General features: G+C 33.4%; 1 protein-coding gene across 3 annotated transcripts in view; it reads right to left on the bottom strand.

Annotated features, from left to right (window-relative positions):
- Nucleotides 1–2,039: 2,039 nt before the first annotated feature.
- The window catches only part of LOC138325289 (rho-associated protein kinase 2-like), a 49,292-nt gene continuing 32,168 nt past the window's right edge, over nt 2,040–19,163 (bottom strand). For all 3 annotated transcript variants that reach the window (XM_069270843.1, XM_069270844.1, XM_069270842.1), the window contains 21 exons: nt 18,866–19,024; nt 18,358–18,438; nt 16,211–16,376; nt 14,161–14,267; nt 13,705–13,855; nt 12,937–13,097; nt 12,620–12,742; nt 12,190–12,251; nt 11,969–12,038; nt 11,381–11,484; nt 10,952–11,138; nt 10,589–10,682; nt 10,211–10,308; nt 9,762–9,896; nt 8,845–9,254; nt 8,400–8,478; nt 8,102–8,164; nt 6,311–6,443; nt 5,987–6,052; nt 4,709–4,841; nt 2,040–4,501 (listed from right to left, as the gene is read on the bottom strand). In XM_069270843.1, the coding sequence (XP_069126944.1) occupies nt 4,399–4,501; nt 4,709–4,841; nt 5,987–6,052; nt 6,311–6,443; nt 8,102–8,164; nt 8,400–8,478; nt 8,845–9,254; nt 9,762–9,896; nt 10,211–10,308; nt 10,589–10,682; nt 10,952–11,138; nt 11,381–11,484; nt 11,969–12,038; nt 12,190–12,251; nt 12,620–12,742; nt 12,937–13,097; nt 13,705–13,855; nt 14,161–14,267; nt 16,211–16,376; nt 18,358–18,438; nt 18,866–19,024 (2,685 nt within the window). In that variant the 3' untranslated portion in view covers nt 2,040–4,398. The remainder of the gene's footprint in view (nt 4,502–4,708; nt 4,842–5,986; nt 6,053–6,310; nt 6,444–8,101; nt 8,165–8,399; nt 8,479–8,844; nt 9,255–9,761; nt 9,897–10,210; nt 10,309–10,588; nt 10,683–10,951; nt 11,139–11,380; nt 11,485–11,968; nt 12,039–12,189; nt 12,252–12,619; nt 12,743–12,936; nt 13,098–13,704; nt 13,856–14,160; nt 14,268–16,210; nt 16,377–18,357; nt 18,439–18,865; nt 19,025–19,163) is intronic.

Below are 19,163 nucleotides of genomic sequence, written 5' to 3' on the forward strand. Positions count from 1 at the left end.
TGTTATTATATCATACAATTTGAGTTAATCATTGGCTAACCATTTCCCCTTTCACAAAAATTATCCTATAATTATTTTCGTATGAAGATCAAATACCTGAAATGTTCATGGTTAATATTGATGATATGATAATAAGAAAAGACACTTTAAAACTAAATTGACAAGAGTACATAGTTGATTTGGGGGTGTTTTCAAATATTTTCTAGCTAATAATGACAATATTTTAAAATCTCTAAAAAATCAAAGTTGGGCAGTGAATAGATAGCAGTGGATTTCTAAGAGATGTAAAATAATGTGATTCTGAATCACACCTACTATGTCTCAGGTAGGAAGTCCGAGTTCCTTAAAGATATGCTTTATCTTATAAATCAAGTCATTTTTAAAGAACATTCACAGTTTTGCAACTTTCCAGAATTTTTATACTTTTGACTTCACAAGCCAAGAGTGTTTGACAGGATCTATCTAGGAGAAAGACACTGAATACACATGACTAACAAAGTTTGTATCAATTCTAACGCTAGCACTTACAAAGGAAGAGTGTTTTTCAAATTTGACCAAACAAATAAACACTTTTAGATATAATACAGCTAACTTTTTTCAAGAAATATATTTGAAGTTCGATGAAATTATTTTAAGCTAGCTTATTTTTCCCATGTATTACCATATAAAGTCATCAAGTCTACATTTTAACAGTAATCAAGAAAGATCATATAAAAGTGTTAACACAAGAAAAGTCACAACCACTATGGCTGAAAATGTTCAGCAAGCAACTTATTATAGAGATAAATATGATAATAAGTTGACTAAGATCTCAAAATTTGCGATAACAAAACAAGATTAACAGAACCAAATAGAAAATTACATCATTGTGTAGACCTTTCAGTTCTAGACCTCTATATACAGATGATATCATACTGTAGCATAAATCAGACATCTTTGAGATGCCATAGCGTAGCTTTGAAGCAAATTACAGTAAAAAGAAGCAAAGGATACCAACTGGGGTTTCATATTCTAAATTCACTCAACCTATATTTGGAAAAATCATGTCTACATTGGGTTAATCCATACATTCATGCTCTTGTTCATGTAAAATTACCCATTTTCACACACATACATGCTCTCGTTCATGTAAAACTTTCCATTTGCACACACAATTTCGCTCTCTTTAACACCCCCTAACCAGCACCGAGTGCAGCTGACAACATTTTTCCACTATCACCCCATTAATGTCATATAACATGAACGGATCTGAATGTATCAATATTTACTTAGTAATGACTGAAAGAACTGAACTATTGTGTCTCTAACAAAACATAACACATAATATCAACATAAACAGTGGCAGCACCATAATTTATCAACAATGTAACGCAACAAGTCCCTGTGAACACATTAGTGAAGCTCAGCCTCCTAACCACTGTAACATTAACTACACACAAGGTCCTGACATAATCTTAAAGCCTCATATTCCATAAATATGTATTTCATGGACCGTGTAGATGAAAGTATGTGTCAGGTCCCTGTGCATCTACTCTATGTTAGGCTTATAACAAATGAGTTCTGGCGTAGATATAGCATACATTAGTGTCAAGATCAAGTCTAATTTTAAATTCACCATGAAATTTTGACTACTACGTAGTGAAGGTAAATTGATTTGTTTTTGTTAAAATCAAGACTAAACAAAATATTCCTTCTCTGACAAAATTTTACATACCGTTTTCAACCCAATAAGCACTCAGGGCATTTAAAAATTTGAAAAAATTACAATGAAAAGTTGTCGATAAAACAAATCATTGTAAATCTTTACAGTTTTATGTAGTTTTGGTCTTTATTTATGTCTGGGCAATTGAAATTGAGGCCTCAAAATGGGCAATGAGCACTTATAAGACATTGGGTCGAATATGGTATGTATTGGCGAATGCTTTTACAAACATGCCTCAAACACTTTATATATGTCAACCTAAGAATCTTGGGAATGGTTTAGATTTACTGTACCTAGTTTTTATCTTTTCCCACACAATACATGTTTGATGAGAGAGAACTTAATGCAGAAAAGGAAACTGCACACCAGTATTACTGCATCACTTAATCTAGACACTTCTATTGTTCTCAACGAAAGCATTAGCTGTTCCTTATATTGATTTAACAAAGTTTAAAACAAAGCTCAACTGACTTAATTGTATACCTGCGAAAGCAAAGCTGAAACAATACTAAATTAATATCAAAATTTAAAAAATTCAAACAAAGTCTAAAGCATGACTACACAAACACAGTTGTAAGACGTCAACAACAACCAAAATATAGATACTCTGCAATATTTCTTAGCACTTTAATATAGTAGTAAGTTATCAAGTTCCATCTAGACTAATCAAATGGGAAAGTTGAAAAAAAATAGGTTAATTACAAACGATATCATGGAATGCATTGATTATTAATTTATCTAATAGTTACAAACACTCTGAATTTTATTTCAAACTTAACAAGTAAGTAGTGCTTTTATGAGTATATTTATATGTGAGAGTACTAGAGGTTATATCTTAAACATGACATCTGAATTTGTACACTGACACATATAACATCGTACACACAAAGCAATGGAACAGGGAAGTCTACTGTGTAGAAAATCAGTACAAAATCACTGGGAAAGCTGTGTATTTATTCATACTGGCTCAATAAACATTTTCTCTGTATAAACCAATAGTCTTATATTTCATTATCAGCAGCTTCAACTTCAGTGTGAAATATTCCTAACAATAATATTGCACTTATTCCAACAATTTGGGAGATTCGGCAGTATTTTAAACTGTAGATGATTGTACCTGGAACTGTCGGGCTAAGCCAACTGGTTTTATAGACAAGGTCAAATAAAGATTCATAAGAAATACAACAATATTTTAAGGGGAAAAAAAGGTTTATAAGGATTTTCTTTTTAAAATTGACATCACCAAACAAATTTGTGTACTGATGAAGACAGTGGAAGCCTTGTATTATGATGATAATTGGTATTATTTGATGCATCACTTGTCCTTTATTTTATTCACAATGGTTCAATTTGCAGAATTGTCTGCCCTTCTGACAGCATCTAATGTTATGTCATTGGTTGATGAGAGATGCCATTATTTTGTAGAAAATTGATGCAATTTTCTCTTACAATGTATAACATAACAAATAATGATGTCATTTTAAAATGTTAAAACATTTATGTACACAGCATAGAGTAAATAGCACAACAGATGGAAGAACTGTATGATGTGATGTTATCACATATCTATTTATAAATTCAAGAGCCTGGAATAACGGTTTCATATTCTCATACTAAACTGGACTTTCAAATCCAGAACGAGTTTTGAATTTTTTGCATGTGGACAATCAATACACTAGCACTGTCACCAGATTCTCCAAACGGAAGATTTAACAGCATATGTACAGCACATATATACACGGGACAGAAACACAGAAAACAATTATATACAGCAGAATTGTTCGTAACTCATACAAATGTAGCATTCATACTTAAACATACTGACTGGTTAATTTATTTACACTGGCTATATGGGATAATATCTATATATAAAAGTCTTTACTTTCAAGACTGCCTATATTTTGCAATTTTACGTATTTCTGAAAAGTGCAAATTTACATTCTATTAATTGTGCAAAAGTATTTTATTCTATGATAATCAGGGAATAAATAAATTATGATGGAAAATCTACCACTGTAAAAACTGTGTAAACAAGTCAGTCATGAAAATAAAGACATTCCATTATAATGTAGCGAGGTGGATAGAGGGAAAAACTAGCAGGTATTTTATTTACATGTTACAACATGTATATCTTGATGTAAAAAATGTCATGACATTTAAAGAAAGCGAGATATTCAAGAAACATGAAGAAAATTGGCCTAAAGTAATATGTACTCCAAATCCATCACCAGTGTTTGAGGAATTATTCTTCTCGTGGTCAAACCACATCGATATTTTGAAAGTTATCCTGGTTCATCACACTTTCATTTAATAAAACAATTAAATGAATAGAAAAAAACCAGGGTTTTTTCAATATGAGGTTTTCCTATTTTATGCTTGGTAAAGAAACCAAATTCTATCAACATTCAAGACAGATTTTAAGTTATACTTATTTTAAATTACATCTTGTACATTCTTTTGAAATTGCCAGTTCTAGAATATAATTTAGAAGTGCTCAGTTAAAGAGCATTTACGGAATTAATTTAGTTTCTTTACCTCTGGACGGTGACTAATATTTCGTTGGAAAATGTAAAAATCATACAGTAACCAGATCAGCCTAGAATTGACAGAGACCAATAAATCAGGAAAATGCAATCTTAAACAATCTATTTCTCTTTTAAATATGACAATGAAATGATGATATGGATGATAATGCATCACACAGGCCGAGTGTTCGGGGGAAGTGTTGATGCCGATCTCTGATTTCCCATCTGGCGTTGCATTCCAAACGATGAGTACTGTCTCGTACCACGGGATGTGCTTTGAAAAGAAATAGCAAAGTTCCTAAATCATTGTTAAATCAGAAACGAGTAGTATTTCAGAGCAAAACCAAATTGTTTATGAAGTTTTATTTAATAGAACCGTATATGAAAATGAATGTAAGGATGGAAAGGCTTATTTTTACTTTCACTTCACTTAATGCTGTCGGAGATCTGCTTGAAAGTGATTTAAGTTTGAACTAATTACCCAAGATTTCCGGAACTGACTATTCCTTTCTTAGTTATCTTTTTACTCAGATGTGTCACCCAGTGTTTCTGTTTGTCTATTGTCTCAGCGAGTAGCAACATCTCCTTAGCCTGAATGTTCTGGTCGTAGTTTACTGAAATCAACAATATTGGATTCAATACTGACAGTATAAACTTTTTCTTGCTATATTGTTCTTCCATTGCACCAGTTCTAAATAAATATTAACAGATGTCTTATTGTCATGTATATGTACTACATTGTCCTCACCAAATTTTAAACTAATTCCATTTTATGACTCGAGGATGATCTTATGGAATCCAGGCATAAATTTCATTGAAATAATTGAGTCTTGGTCATTCACTACAATTGTACTGTTGTAACTTATAACAATTGTATTAGCTTTACCAGGTTTTGTAAATGACATTTAATATACAGTACATGTACTTGAAATAAAAGTAATCAGATGCAATGCTGTTGTAATTGAAGGATGTGCAAACAATTTATGAAATTTAATATTTTTTTTCCCTTAAAGGCCCACTACCTTTCTGAACAGCTTTTAATTTTTAAAATGAGAATATATAACGAGATCAATAATTTTGTAGAGTGGCAAAAGTTATTAAATTACCGTTAATACTTCACGTATCATCACCTTCTGAACAATTTGATTAAAATAAATAAAATTTTTATTTTCATAACGCGGGTCGTCTTATGTTTCCCGCCGTCGTCCTAAATACCGCACTGTAATTGATTATCACTACGTCAGACGGCAAAACAGCAAAATTACTCTCCACTGTTATTACGCAGAAAATCTTGCAGATGTTTGGTGTTGTAACCTCATCTTAGGCCATCGGTATATCTTTTCTTATGTTATAAATGTTTTTAACAAACCTTTATGTTTTGCTCCCGAAAGGTAGTGGGCCTTTCAATCTCCATTGGTGCATTTAACATTGCCTGTACCATTCAGTAGCCTACATTTTCTTCTACTGCAATCTTATCAAAATCAGACTTGTAAATCCCCTCCACTACAATGCTCTACGATACGCCCAAAGATAAGATCTAACTCCTCATTAAGGCTACTAAAATGTCCCAAGATGTTAGGATTCTAGGCCAAGGGTCATGCTGAGGTGACCCTGAACATAGAGTTGTTAGATTTTGTAATGAAGCAGATCGTAGAACATTCTAGTGGAGGGGAATTATAAGTGTAACATGATTAGATTGGTTGTTGTACTCTGAATTATCAAATCCAGTTTTCAGTTTAAATCAAGCTACACTTCTTACCTTTACAGTATCCTACAAACTCCTCGTTTCTGTCGTAGTGGTCTTTGTGCACTTTGATGTGGCAGCCTGGAACACATACATACAGGTTTACACTAGCATTAGCAAAACATCAGATTCAAACATAGATACCAAAAATTTATCTTCACAACAACCGAGCATTTAGAAAACAACTGATTCTTAAACACTAAGTAATAAGATCAAAGTTTAAATTGATTCAGTAATTAACTACTGGAAAAAACCATCTCAATGTATTACACCTCCATTGAGAGAGTTCTGATTTTTGTAACAACATACCTACTGCCAAGAGAAATGCTAACTACTCACGTTTACACTCCAAAGCCTGTGGTGGATGTAGTACATGCCAGACCGCCTTGTTACACGCATCACAATTAGTTGGGGTACGAAAATGTAAAGGTATAAACTCATGTCCTTTGTGCTGAACCATGGCTGACCGGTCCTGTGCCAAATAGAAATTGAAAATCATATATACAGTCGAGACTGCCTGAGCAACCCCCTGTATGTAGCGACTCCCTGTCTTATGAGACCTTACTTTAGACCCCCCCCCCCCCCCAACGTATTTTGCTATATAATGGGTCTGTTTTCAGCGACTCCCTGTCTTACGTGACAAGCGACCATGTTTTTACAACCCAAACATCATAAAAAGTCTGTCTTGAGCGACTTTCCATTCGCCTGAGGCCATAATTATAATAGATAAAGAGGTGTGAACATCGAACTAAACATTGACTGTTGACTACGATAAGAGTACATTACTGTGTGACCAGTTTTGACGGATCATGAAAGATTGTTTTTTTTTCCACAAAATTTTGCCTTAAACTATTAAAAAGGCTAGATATCATTCAGATATTTCTCCATACTAATCAATGGTAAACATTGACAATTAATAAGGGAACATGTTAAATAAATTGTTTTATTTTGCCTACCATATCATCCTATGGCTTGGCATGGGTGACTCGATCTCTTCTTGTTTTGTACATGGCATTTACGACCAAACATAATTTCGTTCTTTGATAGGAGTAAACAGTCATTATAACTGCCATCCCAAAGTTAGAAACCCTATATGTTTTTTCTATATTTTTCTCATAACACCAAAAAGTCTTGTAAAAACAAATGCAAACAACTTGGGCTTCTGTAATGGCCGCCATTTGGTAGCAGTGTACAGTAGATTTGTAAAATTCAGCAAAATAAAGTCCAAGTTTTAAAATGTTACCTCTACTGTACAGTAGTAATGTTTTTTTAATTTACACAACATCTGCAATTATTTTGCAATGGTTGTTTTCAGACAAGTGTGATTTTTGTATTTTTCTTTTTCAAGCCTGAAAAACCATGACACACAAATATTTATTTTAATTACAAAAAAAAAAAATTAGATTTTTAACCCAAAATTGCACCCCCTCCAGATAGAATTTTTTTCTTGAACAAAGTTTAAAACCAAACATCAATGTATGTCTGCTTGTAATTTATAACCAGATCTAAATGATTTCTAATTTTAAAAAAATTATTTAATTTTTCATTTTTTTGTTTTATTTTTGTTTTATTATTATATTTGATTTATTTTTTTTGAAAATCAGGTAATTGATATATTTATAATGAAGAATAAATTTACAGACAATTAAAGACAGATTTTTGTACAGTGATGTTGCGGATGAACTTGGACCTGCCTTAACTAACTCCCTGTCTTATGTGACTTTTTTGTGATGGTCCCTTGGAAAGTCACATAAGACAGTCTCAACTGTATCTCAAATTTTATCAATTGATTTTTGTTTGTTATTATTTTTGTTCTTTTCTCTACTTTTTTATCGAATTCCTAAATTAATCTTTTAGACCTCGATTTTTGCATTATATTTAGGGCCAAAAAGAATTGTAACTGATTCTTATTTGCAAGTGCATATAAAAATAATATGTAATTCAATAATACAGCTAATGCCTCTTCTCCTGTGAATCTTGAATTTGAAATGTTCCTGATAAAGGCTTAGTTACAGTTGCTACATTCCAACACTGATAGGATATATAGGATTTATTAAGATATCCATACTTTGCTGTTAGATGAATGTTTAACAAGATCTGAATGTGAATTCTTTTAGATTCAATATGTACCTGGTTAGCATCATGCGTAACTTCGTCAGGACGTCTATTTTCTCCTTCGGTAGCATACAGAACCTGAAATAATGTATTTGAACTGAGACATGTCAAAATCTACATAAAATACTATACAACATAAATTTTTAGCATATATTTTTCGCGTTTCTGTTACTTTATTTTTATTCACAGTAGACAAATACTAAAGTTGAGTGTTATTATACTTACAAATCATTTTATAACACATCATTTAGTTATAAGCTGTTCAATTATTACAGACCCAGATGTTCCTCATTTTATGAGAAGCTGAACATACCTGGAATATCCGTGGGATATCTTTGGCATCGGCTCTGTATACATCCCCTTGACTTACTGGACGTACATGGAATAGTTTTCTGTGGAAGGAACAACAGATTTTCATAGTTTCTGACTTTTCAACATTATAATGAAGATATCTCACTTGAAGTTCTATAGCTGTAAGCACCCATAGTCAACTTAAAGTTGTTGTGAATGTTTACACGTTTGATGTTGAATTCAAATATTAAATAAAATATCTGAAAAGTTTGTAAAATTTTAGAAGTCCTTTAAACAAAGAACATAATAATGTACTTATTTAGCAACAATTCAGAGTCTGCATGTAAGATTATTATTTTAACTTTCACCAACAGAATATCTTTTTGATCCAAAATGATTCCATCTAAATCTTTAATTTATATAATTATAATCTTACAACAGTAACTTTATTTATACACAATACTTACTCGATATCTAGCACCAATACAGGGTCAGCATTCTGTTTGTCGTTTTCCGAGTTGTAAAACAGCACTTTGCGACTACTAACCACAACATATTGTTTCTTCCAGCCATACTTTTTAATGTTCGACTTGTTGGGAACTGCAAGCCATCCCTCCATGAGTGTGTCAGAGGGCAATTGAGACGAGATACTTGTGATACTTATATCACCATCGTTATCACCATTACCACTATGCACTGAAGCAGAGTCTACATTTTGGAACGTAAGCTTTTGTCTCAATAACTCAATTTCACTGTCTTTTGCATCGAGTTCCATTTGAAGTTTAGATCGTTGTTGTCCTTCCTCGTATAAGGCAGCCTGCGTCTCGCTCAGATCACGCGAATACTTCTCTATCATTTTGTTGTATTTCTCTCTTTCCTAAAAAGGGTCACAAAAACACTAAATAATTTTTGTTATGTTTTCAACATTCACAACATTTTATATTTTAACATTATTTCTTCTAAAAACAATTTTGAAGCAATTTCTATCAATTGATACTAATAATTTTTGTTAATCCAAATAGAAGTGCATAAAGGGATTTGATGTCCTGGAAAATTGGATTTCTAAAGGAAAACAACCTTACACATGTACTAGCACGAGACCAGATACGTTTTCATGTTGAATAGAAAATCAAACTTAAGCAATATAATGATAAAAGGAATGATTCAGCATTGAAACAGTCATAAACACCATACTCAGTGAAATATCCCTGATATAAGCTTTGTATAACAGCTCTATTACTTTTGTCACCATTATCATAACACCAAAATCAATGCATTGAATACCCCTGATCAACAACAGAAAATCTGTATATCATATTGAACTGCTTTCCTGTTGTAATAGATACTATGACTACTTAGTTCACATATCCACTGCCCGACATACCATCTGGAGTTCTTGCTGTGCTTTGCGTAGTTCTCTCTCCTTTTTCTTCATATCTGCGTCGGGAGTGCTCTTCTTGTTCTTACCCTGGGGCTTAAACTCTTTCCTATTCATGATCTCGGCTAACTTATTCACAGCCTACAAATGATATGTAATCTTAAGTCAAACATATTAATCAGAACAAGAAAGCATCCGAGGGATGAACTGCATTATGTTTCTATGATCATAACTGAAAAGATGGATAAGGATTAGATCCGATGATCAGTTATATTTTTAGAGACTATTCTCCTTCCACAAAGTAGATAATGCAAAATCAGCTTAAATCATCTAATACATACATATCTTTTAAAGTAGTACTGATGTTTTTTGTTTTTTGTTTTAAATTATTTTAATGATAGCTGATTTCTTCACAAAATAAACTTTTGTAATCTATTAAGACATATTCTCTTCACCTGAATCTTCTTTATCTTTTCCTCCTCATAATTCTTTTTTAATTTTTCTAGTTCACTACCAGCCCCCTCTGCATTCTGAGTTTGTAAATTACGTATCTCTGCAAAACCCAAAAAACAAGGTGTAAAATGAAATTAAAAGAGAAACAATGATTGTTATTAGCGTCAAAAAATTCATTATTTATTTCTCTTATCAACTTTTATGATATATTATTAATAAGTCATGACATAAAAAAAGTCAATTAATTCACATTGTGATTTAGATCGGCCAAAACTGGAATTATGACATATGAAATCAGTAACTTGATATGACCTTGGTCACCAGGTATTTAATATCAAGAGGTCATATTACATCCTAGTTAAATGAAGTTAAATTTTTACCTTCAGATTTTTTCTTTACTTGTTTATTTAATTCATCACACTCCGCTTGCATCTCCTGGTTTCGTTTTACAATGTCTCGCTTTGACTCTTCCAGCTAAGGAAACAGCACAAAGAAAACATTCATATTTGTCTTACTGTGCATATGAATTTGATATCAATACTGAAAACAGACATTGTCAATTTGATATTTTGGTCATGGCTGAAACACAAAGTAACAATGCACAACACATGGGCTAAAGATGATTCAGACACTAATAGCTTCATCACTTCATAGTAAAAAATTTTAAAATAATGTGTGAAAGTCAAAATAGACATACCAAATTCACAGTACAACAAATACTAATACTTAAAAATACTACTAACCACTTGGTACTGATATTCCTTTTTACTATTCTCACTCTTGTGGCGACCCATAAGTTCCTTTATTTCTAACTCTAAAACAGTTTTCTCCTTCTCTACATCAGACAGCTGTTCTTCTGCAATAGATCTGGCGAGTTGTTCTGAGTCGGCTTTGGACAGAGAAATCTCCAGCTGTACTGCAATAGAGTCCCTGAAAATATACATGGACAGACTGAATAATAAATAGGTACACACATATGAATCCCATTATCAAATTTCCCTCATTTTACTAAAATGATTCTTGAATTGCTAAAATTAAACCAATTATTTTGTCACCTAAAAATCATGCAATATATTTTGTAATGAATGATTTCAATAAATTCTTGAAAATTCCAATGAGTTGTGTATTACAAGTCATAATCCTGTTGATGCTATTAAAGTTCCAATCCTTACTTTTCCTTTTCTACACTTTTCAGGTCCATGATGGCGTCCTGGTGTTGTTTAGTCTTCTCTTCCACGTCCTCCTTCAGTTCCTTCACCTGTGTTCTGTACAGCGACTATACAAACAAAGTACAAGTTTTTATTTCATCCATATGAATAGGCATATAGGTAAACAATACACAACTATTATCTATAAATCCTATAGCATCATCTACGAATACATGTACTAATATAGTTTTAGACCTTATTAACACTCAATTTGCCTATAACCTCTTAATTTTTCTCTTTCAGAAACAAAAGGGGTCTTTATTGTTGAACTTCAATCTATTTTGTTTAACATTGCCATGGCCCCAAAACAAACCTATGACTTCGTTATAAGTTTGCTGCAGATATCTATACATATATACTAAGCATCCTGTGTTACTCCCAAACACTTACAGGGAAATAGTTACCATCAAAGATAAAATTTCAATATATATCAAGCTTGCTGTTGTGATTTTCTATTACTCATTGATCATATTTGTCACAGAAAAACAGTCTCAAAGCAAACACTAATTTGCCTAGGATCGCATAAATATAGCTTGCAATAAGCACACTTACAGAGAAATATTGTTCTGCTTCTAGTTGGTCCTGGAGTTCCTTCATTTGTAGATCTGTTACAGACATATCCCTGCCAAGGTAAAATGCAGATACATTACATTGTGATAAGTCTCTAAAATTACTGTGTTATAGTAAACTTTCACCAATTATTTAATCAGCATACTGATACTGTAAACAGTATATAACAGAAAGATACCAGAAGCTAAGTGAACAATACTTACTCCTTCAGCCTCCGTAACTCTTCCTCCAAATAGTGCTTTTCTTCCTTGGCATCATCAAGCTCCTGAAACACAAACAAAATTTTGATTTTTTTACCATTAAAGTACCGAGAGCATTACATCGGGTCATACTTTCTAGATTAAGTTCAACAGAACTGAGGATCTACCTGTTAACCATAATTACAACAGTTAGTACAATGAAGGTTGGAGTGCATTGATGGCATAAAGCCAGGAACATATATCTTTTCCTGTCTTCGAAAAGATAATTTTGTCCCATTCACGTTCATTTGAAAATCATTAGAAAGTATTTTGTTTAAAATTTTTAACTACTGTTCTACAAAAGGAATGGTCTCTACTTGGATTCAAATAATGATTTGTTAAGAAATTGAGTCTATGCAATCCTTTCTTGTAACATTTTTAAAGTAAACAATACCTTTTGAATATGTCTTTCTAAGCTCTTAGCTTTCGTCAAATCTTGAGCTTGGACCTTAAAATCACCCTGCATTAAGTTCCGTCGCTGAATCTCTTGTTCAACTTGTAAGGATAAGTTTCTTGACTGAAAGAAATTTTAAATTTAGATGAAACATGAATAATTCAGATTTTTAAGGTTTTCATATGCAATATTTTACAATTATGTATTTCTTTTGTTCTCTCAAGTTCTATTTGCATGGTTTATTTCATTTATTTTTGCCTCTTAATAAAATCATAAAGATTTCTTTGATATATTTTTTGTAATAATCAAAACTTTACCTTTTCTTGTTCACAACTCAAGGAGTGTTGCAACGAAGACACCTGTTGTTTGAACTGAGAAATATCAACTGAAAGTTCAGAATTTTTCTTCTCTACATCCATTAACCGTGCTTCTGACATCATTCGCGTCTTGTGTTCTTGATCATACTTATTCTGGATCTCTGTAAAGATCAAGTTCACAAATTATTTCAGTCCCTCATTTTCATCACAAAAAATCTTCAGCATAAAATATGACCAAATAATTATCACTTGTATCTGATTTGGCTAACAAAAGATTTGGCATGCAGTTGCAACAATGTTGAATCAATGACATCAGCCTAGGAGAACACCTTGGAATAATTCTATATAGTCTATGATGGTCTCTGGTCTTATGTTAAGACACAACTTAACTATATTAAGCACATCACACTGAAGTTTATTACAAGATTAATTTCTTTATTTTCAATTGTTAAAAAAAAATTCACCAGAAAAGAAGATTGAAAATTAATATAGGGTGTGAAGCATTCAAAGTTTTTTTTTCTTAAATGTGCTAACATTGCAATAGTTTCTTTTTCTATTATAACAGAGTCTAAGAATTTGTTCATAGTCTTTTCAGTTCTTGCATCATGCTATTGAGAATCAAATGAGATGTTTAAAGCCTTCAACATTTATGTTTCTGAATTTATTTTTGTTCTCCTATGGTTCTCCTATACCATATGGAATCATGAATATTCATTAAGTGAATGAGCTGTTTGTACAAATCAAGCCTGATTGAGTGTGAACCCTGACCTTTCACAGCCTCTAGGTTGGCTGTCTCTGATGATATGAGCAGAGTCCTCTTGTCTGCATTAAACTTGGCCACTGTGTCCTTGTGTGAGCCTACCTCCGTGTCTAATTTCCGTCTGTTAGCCTCCAATTCAATCTCCATATGTTTTTTGTCCTAAAAACAAACACATCGATACCTATTATTATCAATACTTCAAGTAGTATTTTTATTTCAATGAAACAGTGGTGGAATAATTTAATAGATATTTTTCAAATTTTTTTAAAAGCTTTAACAATTGTACTTGATTCTTTTCCACTTGAAATCTATTGAGTTTATGTATATGAAAGCACAGCTACATAGGAAGTCCTAGAATGTACAATTAACTGCATGTCGCCGACATCTCGTAAGGAAACCTCCATTATTCAGTGATCATTTTTGTAATATCTGAGGGGTCAGATTCTAGATTCCAGGTGTTTTACCTTTTCTAGACGGACAATAGCATCATTTAAGCGTTGTATTTCATCACCAAGATTCCGTTCTTTTTCCAGTCCTCTTTCTTTTTCTTCCTGAAGTTTTGCTATTCTCTCTGTAAAACAAAATGCATTAATATCACTGATTAAAGGAAATTTGTAGTGATATTTATACATATATCAAGTATCTAATCCATTTTGTTATAGCTTCCTGTTTCTTCAAAGCATTAGGCAAGTACAATGCAAATGGCATTATTAAATACCATTGAGTTGGTGTGTATAAGTAGAGTTTTGACTGTGAGTTTTGTTCCTGTTCTAGTATATACATACCATTGACTTCCTGTGTATGAGCCGAGTTTTGCCGTGTGAGTTCGTTCCTGTTCTAGTATACATACCATTGAGTTGGTGTGTATGAGCAGAGTTTTGACTGTGTGAGTTTGTTCCTGTTCAAGTATACATACCATTGAGTTCCAGTGTATGAGCAGAGTTTTGACTGTATGAGTTTTGTTCCTGTTCTAGTATACATACCATTGAGTTCCTGTGTATGAGCAGAGTTTTGACTGTGTGAGTTTTGTTCCTGTTCTAGTATACATACCATTGAGTTCCTGTGTATGAGCAGAGTTTTGACTGTGTGAGTTTTGTTCCTGTTCTAGTATACATACCATTGAGTTCCAGTGTATGAGCAGAGTTTTGACTGTGTGAGTTTGTTCCTGTTCTAGTATACATACCATTGAGTTCCTGTGTATGAGCAGAGTTTTGACTGTGTGAGTTTTATTCCTGTTCTAGTATACATACCATTGAGTTCCTGTGTATGAGCAGAGTTTTGACTGTGTGAGTTTCGTTCCTGTTCAAGTATACATACCATTGAGTTCTGTGTATGAGCAGAGTTTTGACTGTGTGAGTTTGTTCCTGTTCTAGTATACATACCATTGAGTTCCTGTGTATGAGCAGAGTTTTGACTGTGTGAGTTTGTTCCTGTTCTAGTATACATACCATTGAGTTCCTGTGTATGAGCAGAGTTTTGACTGTGTGAGTTTTGTTCCTGTTCTAGTATACATACCATTGAGTTCCTGTGTATGAGCAGAGTTTTGACTGTGTGAGTTTTGTTCCTGTTCAAGTATACATACCATTGAGTTGGTGTGTATGAGCAGAGTTTTGACTGTGTGAGTTTGTTCCTGTTCAAGTATACATACCATGGAGTTCCAGTGTATGAGCAGAGTTTTGACTGTGTGAGTTTGTTCCTGTTCAAGTATACATACCATTGAGTTCCAGTGTATGAGCAGAGTTTTGACTGTGTGAGTTTTGTTCCTGTTCTAGTATACATACCATTGAGTTCCTGTGTATGAGCAGAGTTTTGACTGTGTGAGTTTGTTCCTGTTCTAGTATACATACCATTGAGTTCCTGTGTTAGAGCCGAGATTTGACTGTGTGACTTTTATTCCTGTTCTAGTATACATACCATTAAGTCCTGTGTATGAGCAGAGTTTTGACTGTGTGAGTTTAATTCCTGTTCTAGTATACATACCATTGAGTTCCTGTGTATGAGCAGAGTTTTGACTGTGTGAGTTTCGTTCCTGTTCAAGTATACATACCATTGACTTCCTGTGTATGAGCCGAGTTTTAACTGCGTGAGTTTAATTCCTGTTCTAGTATACATACCATTGAGTTCCTGTGTATGAGCAGAGTTTTGACTGTGTGAGTTTCGTTCCTGTTCAAGTATACAAACCATTGAGTTCTGTGTATGAGCAGAGTTTTGACTCTATGAGTTTCGTTCCTGTTCTAGTATACATACCATTGAGTTCCTGTGTATGAGCCGAGTTTTGACTGTGTGAGTTTTGTTCCTGTTCTAGTATACATACCATTGAGTTCCTGTGTATGAGCAGAGTTTTGACTGTGTGAGTTTTGTTCCTGTTCAAGTATACAAACCATTGAGTTCTGTGTATGAGCAGAGTTTTGACTCTATGAGTTTCGTTCCTGTTCTAGTATACATACCATTGAGTTCCTGTGTATGAGCCGAGTTTTGACTGTGTGAGTTTTGTTCCTGTTCTAGTATACATACCATTGAGTTCCTGTGTATGAGCAGAGTTTTGACTGTGTGAGTTTCGTTCCTGTTCCAGAATGGCCTGTAAGTCAATGACCTCCTTCTGTAATGACTGTCTGATGCTGACCACTTCTGTGTACTTTGTGTTTAGGTCTGTATAGGTGGTCTCCAGGATTGAATATCGCTAGAAAACATCACGACACCACAAATATCAACAGATATCATCGTTATATAAAGCACAATTCAAAGGGCCACATGATTTCTAGACATCTGAAAATATAATACATTTCTATAGAAGAAAGGATTTTATTTTCAAAAAAACTGCTTTGGAAATATCAATAAAATCACCTTCATCAATTTCTAGATATGTATATCAAATTAAACAAGAGATCCCAGAGGGATCTTGGCGCCCACCAAAGAATGATCTATGTCTGACAATGGAAAGAGGGATCTTTTCCCTGCTTTTCAAACTTTTTCAAACACGACTACACATAAAATTTGAGACAGATCGCTGCAGTACTTTCTAAGAAATAGTGGTAACAAACTTCAACAATGAAATCCAAGATGGCGGCCGTGCAGCCATCTTGTTGACCTATCAGTTACAAAATGCAATATGCAAAACTAAGGCCCTAAGGGAACCTACATATAAAATTTGAGAGACATCCTTTCAGTACTTTTTTTAGAAATAGCAATAACAAACTTTAACTATCAAAATCCAAGATGGCTGCCAGACGGCCATCTTGTTGACTGATTGGTCCCAAAACGCAATATGCATAACTAGGGCCCTAGGGGAACCTATGTATGGAATTTGCTTGAGATCCCTTCAATACTTTCTGAGAAATAGTGGTAACAAACTTCCACTACCAAAATCCAAGATGGCCGTCTGTCTTGTTGACAAATCAGTATCAAAACACAATATGCACAACTAGGTCCCTAGGGGAACCTACATATGAAATTTGAGAAAGATCCCTTTTGTACTTTCTCAGAAATTGCGGTAACAAACTTTAACTATCAAAATACAAGATGGCCGCCTGGCAGCCATCTTGTTCACCGATCGGTCCCAAAATGCAATATGCACAACTAGGGCCCTAGGGGAACCTATATATGACATTTGAGATAGATCCCTTTAGTACTTTCTGAGAAATAGCAGTAACAAACTTTAACTATCAAAATCCAAGATGGTCGCCTGGCAGCCATCTTGTTGACCGATCGGTCCCAAAATGCAATATGCACAACTAGGGCCCTAGGGGAACCTACATATGAAATTTGAGAAAGATCCCTTCAGTACTTTCTGAGAAATAGCGGTAACAAACTTTAATTATCAAAATCCAAGATGGCCGCGTGTCCGCCATCTTGTTGACCGATCGGTCCCAAAATGCAATATGCACAACTAGGGTCCTAGGGGAACCTACATATGAAATTTGAGAAAGATCCCTTCAGTACTTTCTGAGAAATAGCGGTAACAAACTTTAACTATCAAAATCCAAGATGGCCGCCTGTCGGCCATCTTGTTGACCGATCGGTCCCAAAATGCAATATGCACAACTAGGGTCCTAGGAGAACCTGCATATGAAATTTAAGAAAGATCCCTTCAGTACTTTTTGAGAAATAGCGGTAACAAACTTTAACTACCAAAATCCAAGATGGCCGCCTGTCGGCCATCTTGTTGACCGATCGGTCCCAAAATGCAATATGCACAACTAGGGCCATAGGAGAACCTACATATGAAATTTGAAAAAGATCCCTTTAGTACTTTCTGAGAAATAGCGGTAACAAGAATTGTTAACGGACGGACGGACGGACGGACGACGGACCACGGACGAAAGGCGATTTGAATAGCCCACCATCTGATGATGGTGGGCTAAAAAAAAATCCTTTAGTATAACAAAATAAATCCGACAGAGTAAATGCACATGGAAATATAAATAGCAAGTTTACAATAATTAGGAAAGTAAATAACTTAGAAATTCAAACAAACAAGAACAACCACATGTTAAATGTACAGTTATTCGTTTTTTTTGTCATTTTTTTTCTCTTTGAGGATTTTTTTTACACTTTCCCTAGGGTCAAACTATTGGACCTAATTTCTGTTTCAGAGATCTATACGATTACCTGCCTGTCTTTCAGTATATATTTATTTTTCTGTTTATACATAGAAAACATACCTGTTGTAGTTCTGAGCAATTTTTCTTGAATTTAGCTGCATTATCAGATTCCAATTTTAATCTTTCATTCAGGTCTGCAATCTGTTGGTATTGAAATACAGAAACATAAATTTCAAAAGTTAAAATCGGTAGTTAAAGTTAAAGTCTGTATCTAAACTTAAAAATTTGATAAATGTTTAATCATCACTAAATCACTATCTTAGCAGTAAAGCTGCCAATAGAATATTATCTTGAACTTGGTATACTATTAATAATCCAACTTAAGTTTGAATTCAGAGTTGAGTGGAATCAAAAAAATATCTCAAATGCAAATTAATAAGGACATCAAATTAAACATTTAAGATGATGAGGTGCAGCTGCATTTTCTTTTGAAAATATTTCACAATACATATTTATTTTTTAAGAATTAAAGATCTGCAAGTAAAATGAAATTCTATAATTCTTCAAGCTTGTGAAAATGAAAGTATGAATATATCAAAGCAATGTGAAGGTTAGCACATATACTGACCGTTTTTTCTAGAGATGAAAGTCGATCACTGGTGTTGTTTTTACTGTTCTGTTCTCTCTTACGTAAATTTACTTCTTCAGCAAGTAGTTGGTCTTTCTCCTTCAGTAGCACTTCTAACTTCCTTCTATTTTCAGCCTCTATATCTGCTTTTCTCTGACTCTGATTTAAGACAAAACAAATTCATTAACAAATCATTCATATTTTTTATTCCTTTACTTTAATACTGTATTCTCACATTAATTTGTTGTTCAATACAGTCCAATTCCTCTAAATTTAATCTTAGTAAACCTTAAAAGCA

Source organism: Argopecten irradians, chromosome 6, assembly GCF_041381155.1.
Source record: "Argopecten irradians isolate NY chromosome 6, Ai_NY, whole genome shotgun sequence".
Classification (NCBI taxonomy): domain Eukaryota; kingdom Metazoa; phylum Mollusca; class Bivalvia; order Pectinida; family Pectinidae; genus Argopecten; species Argopecten irradians.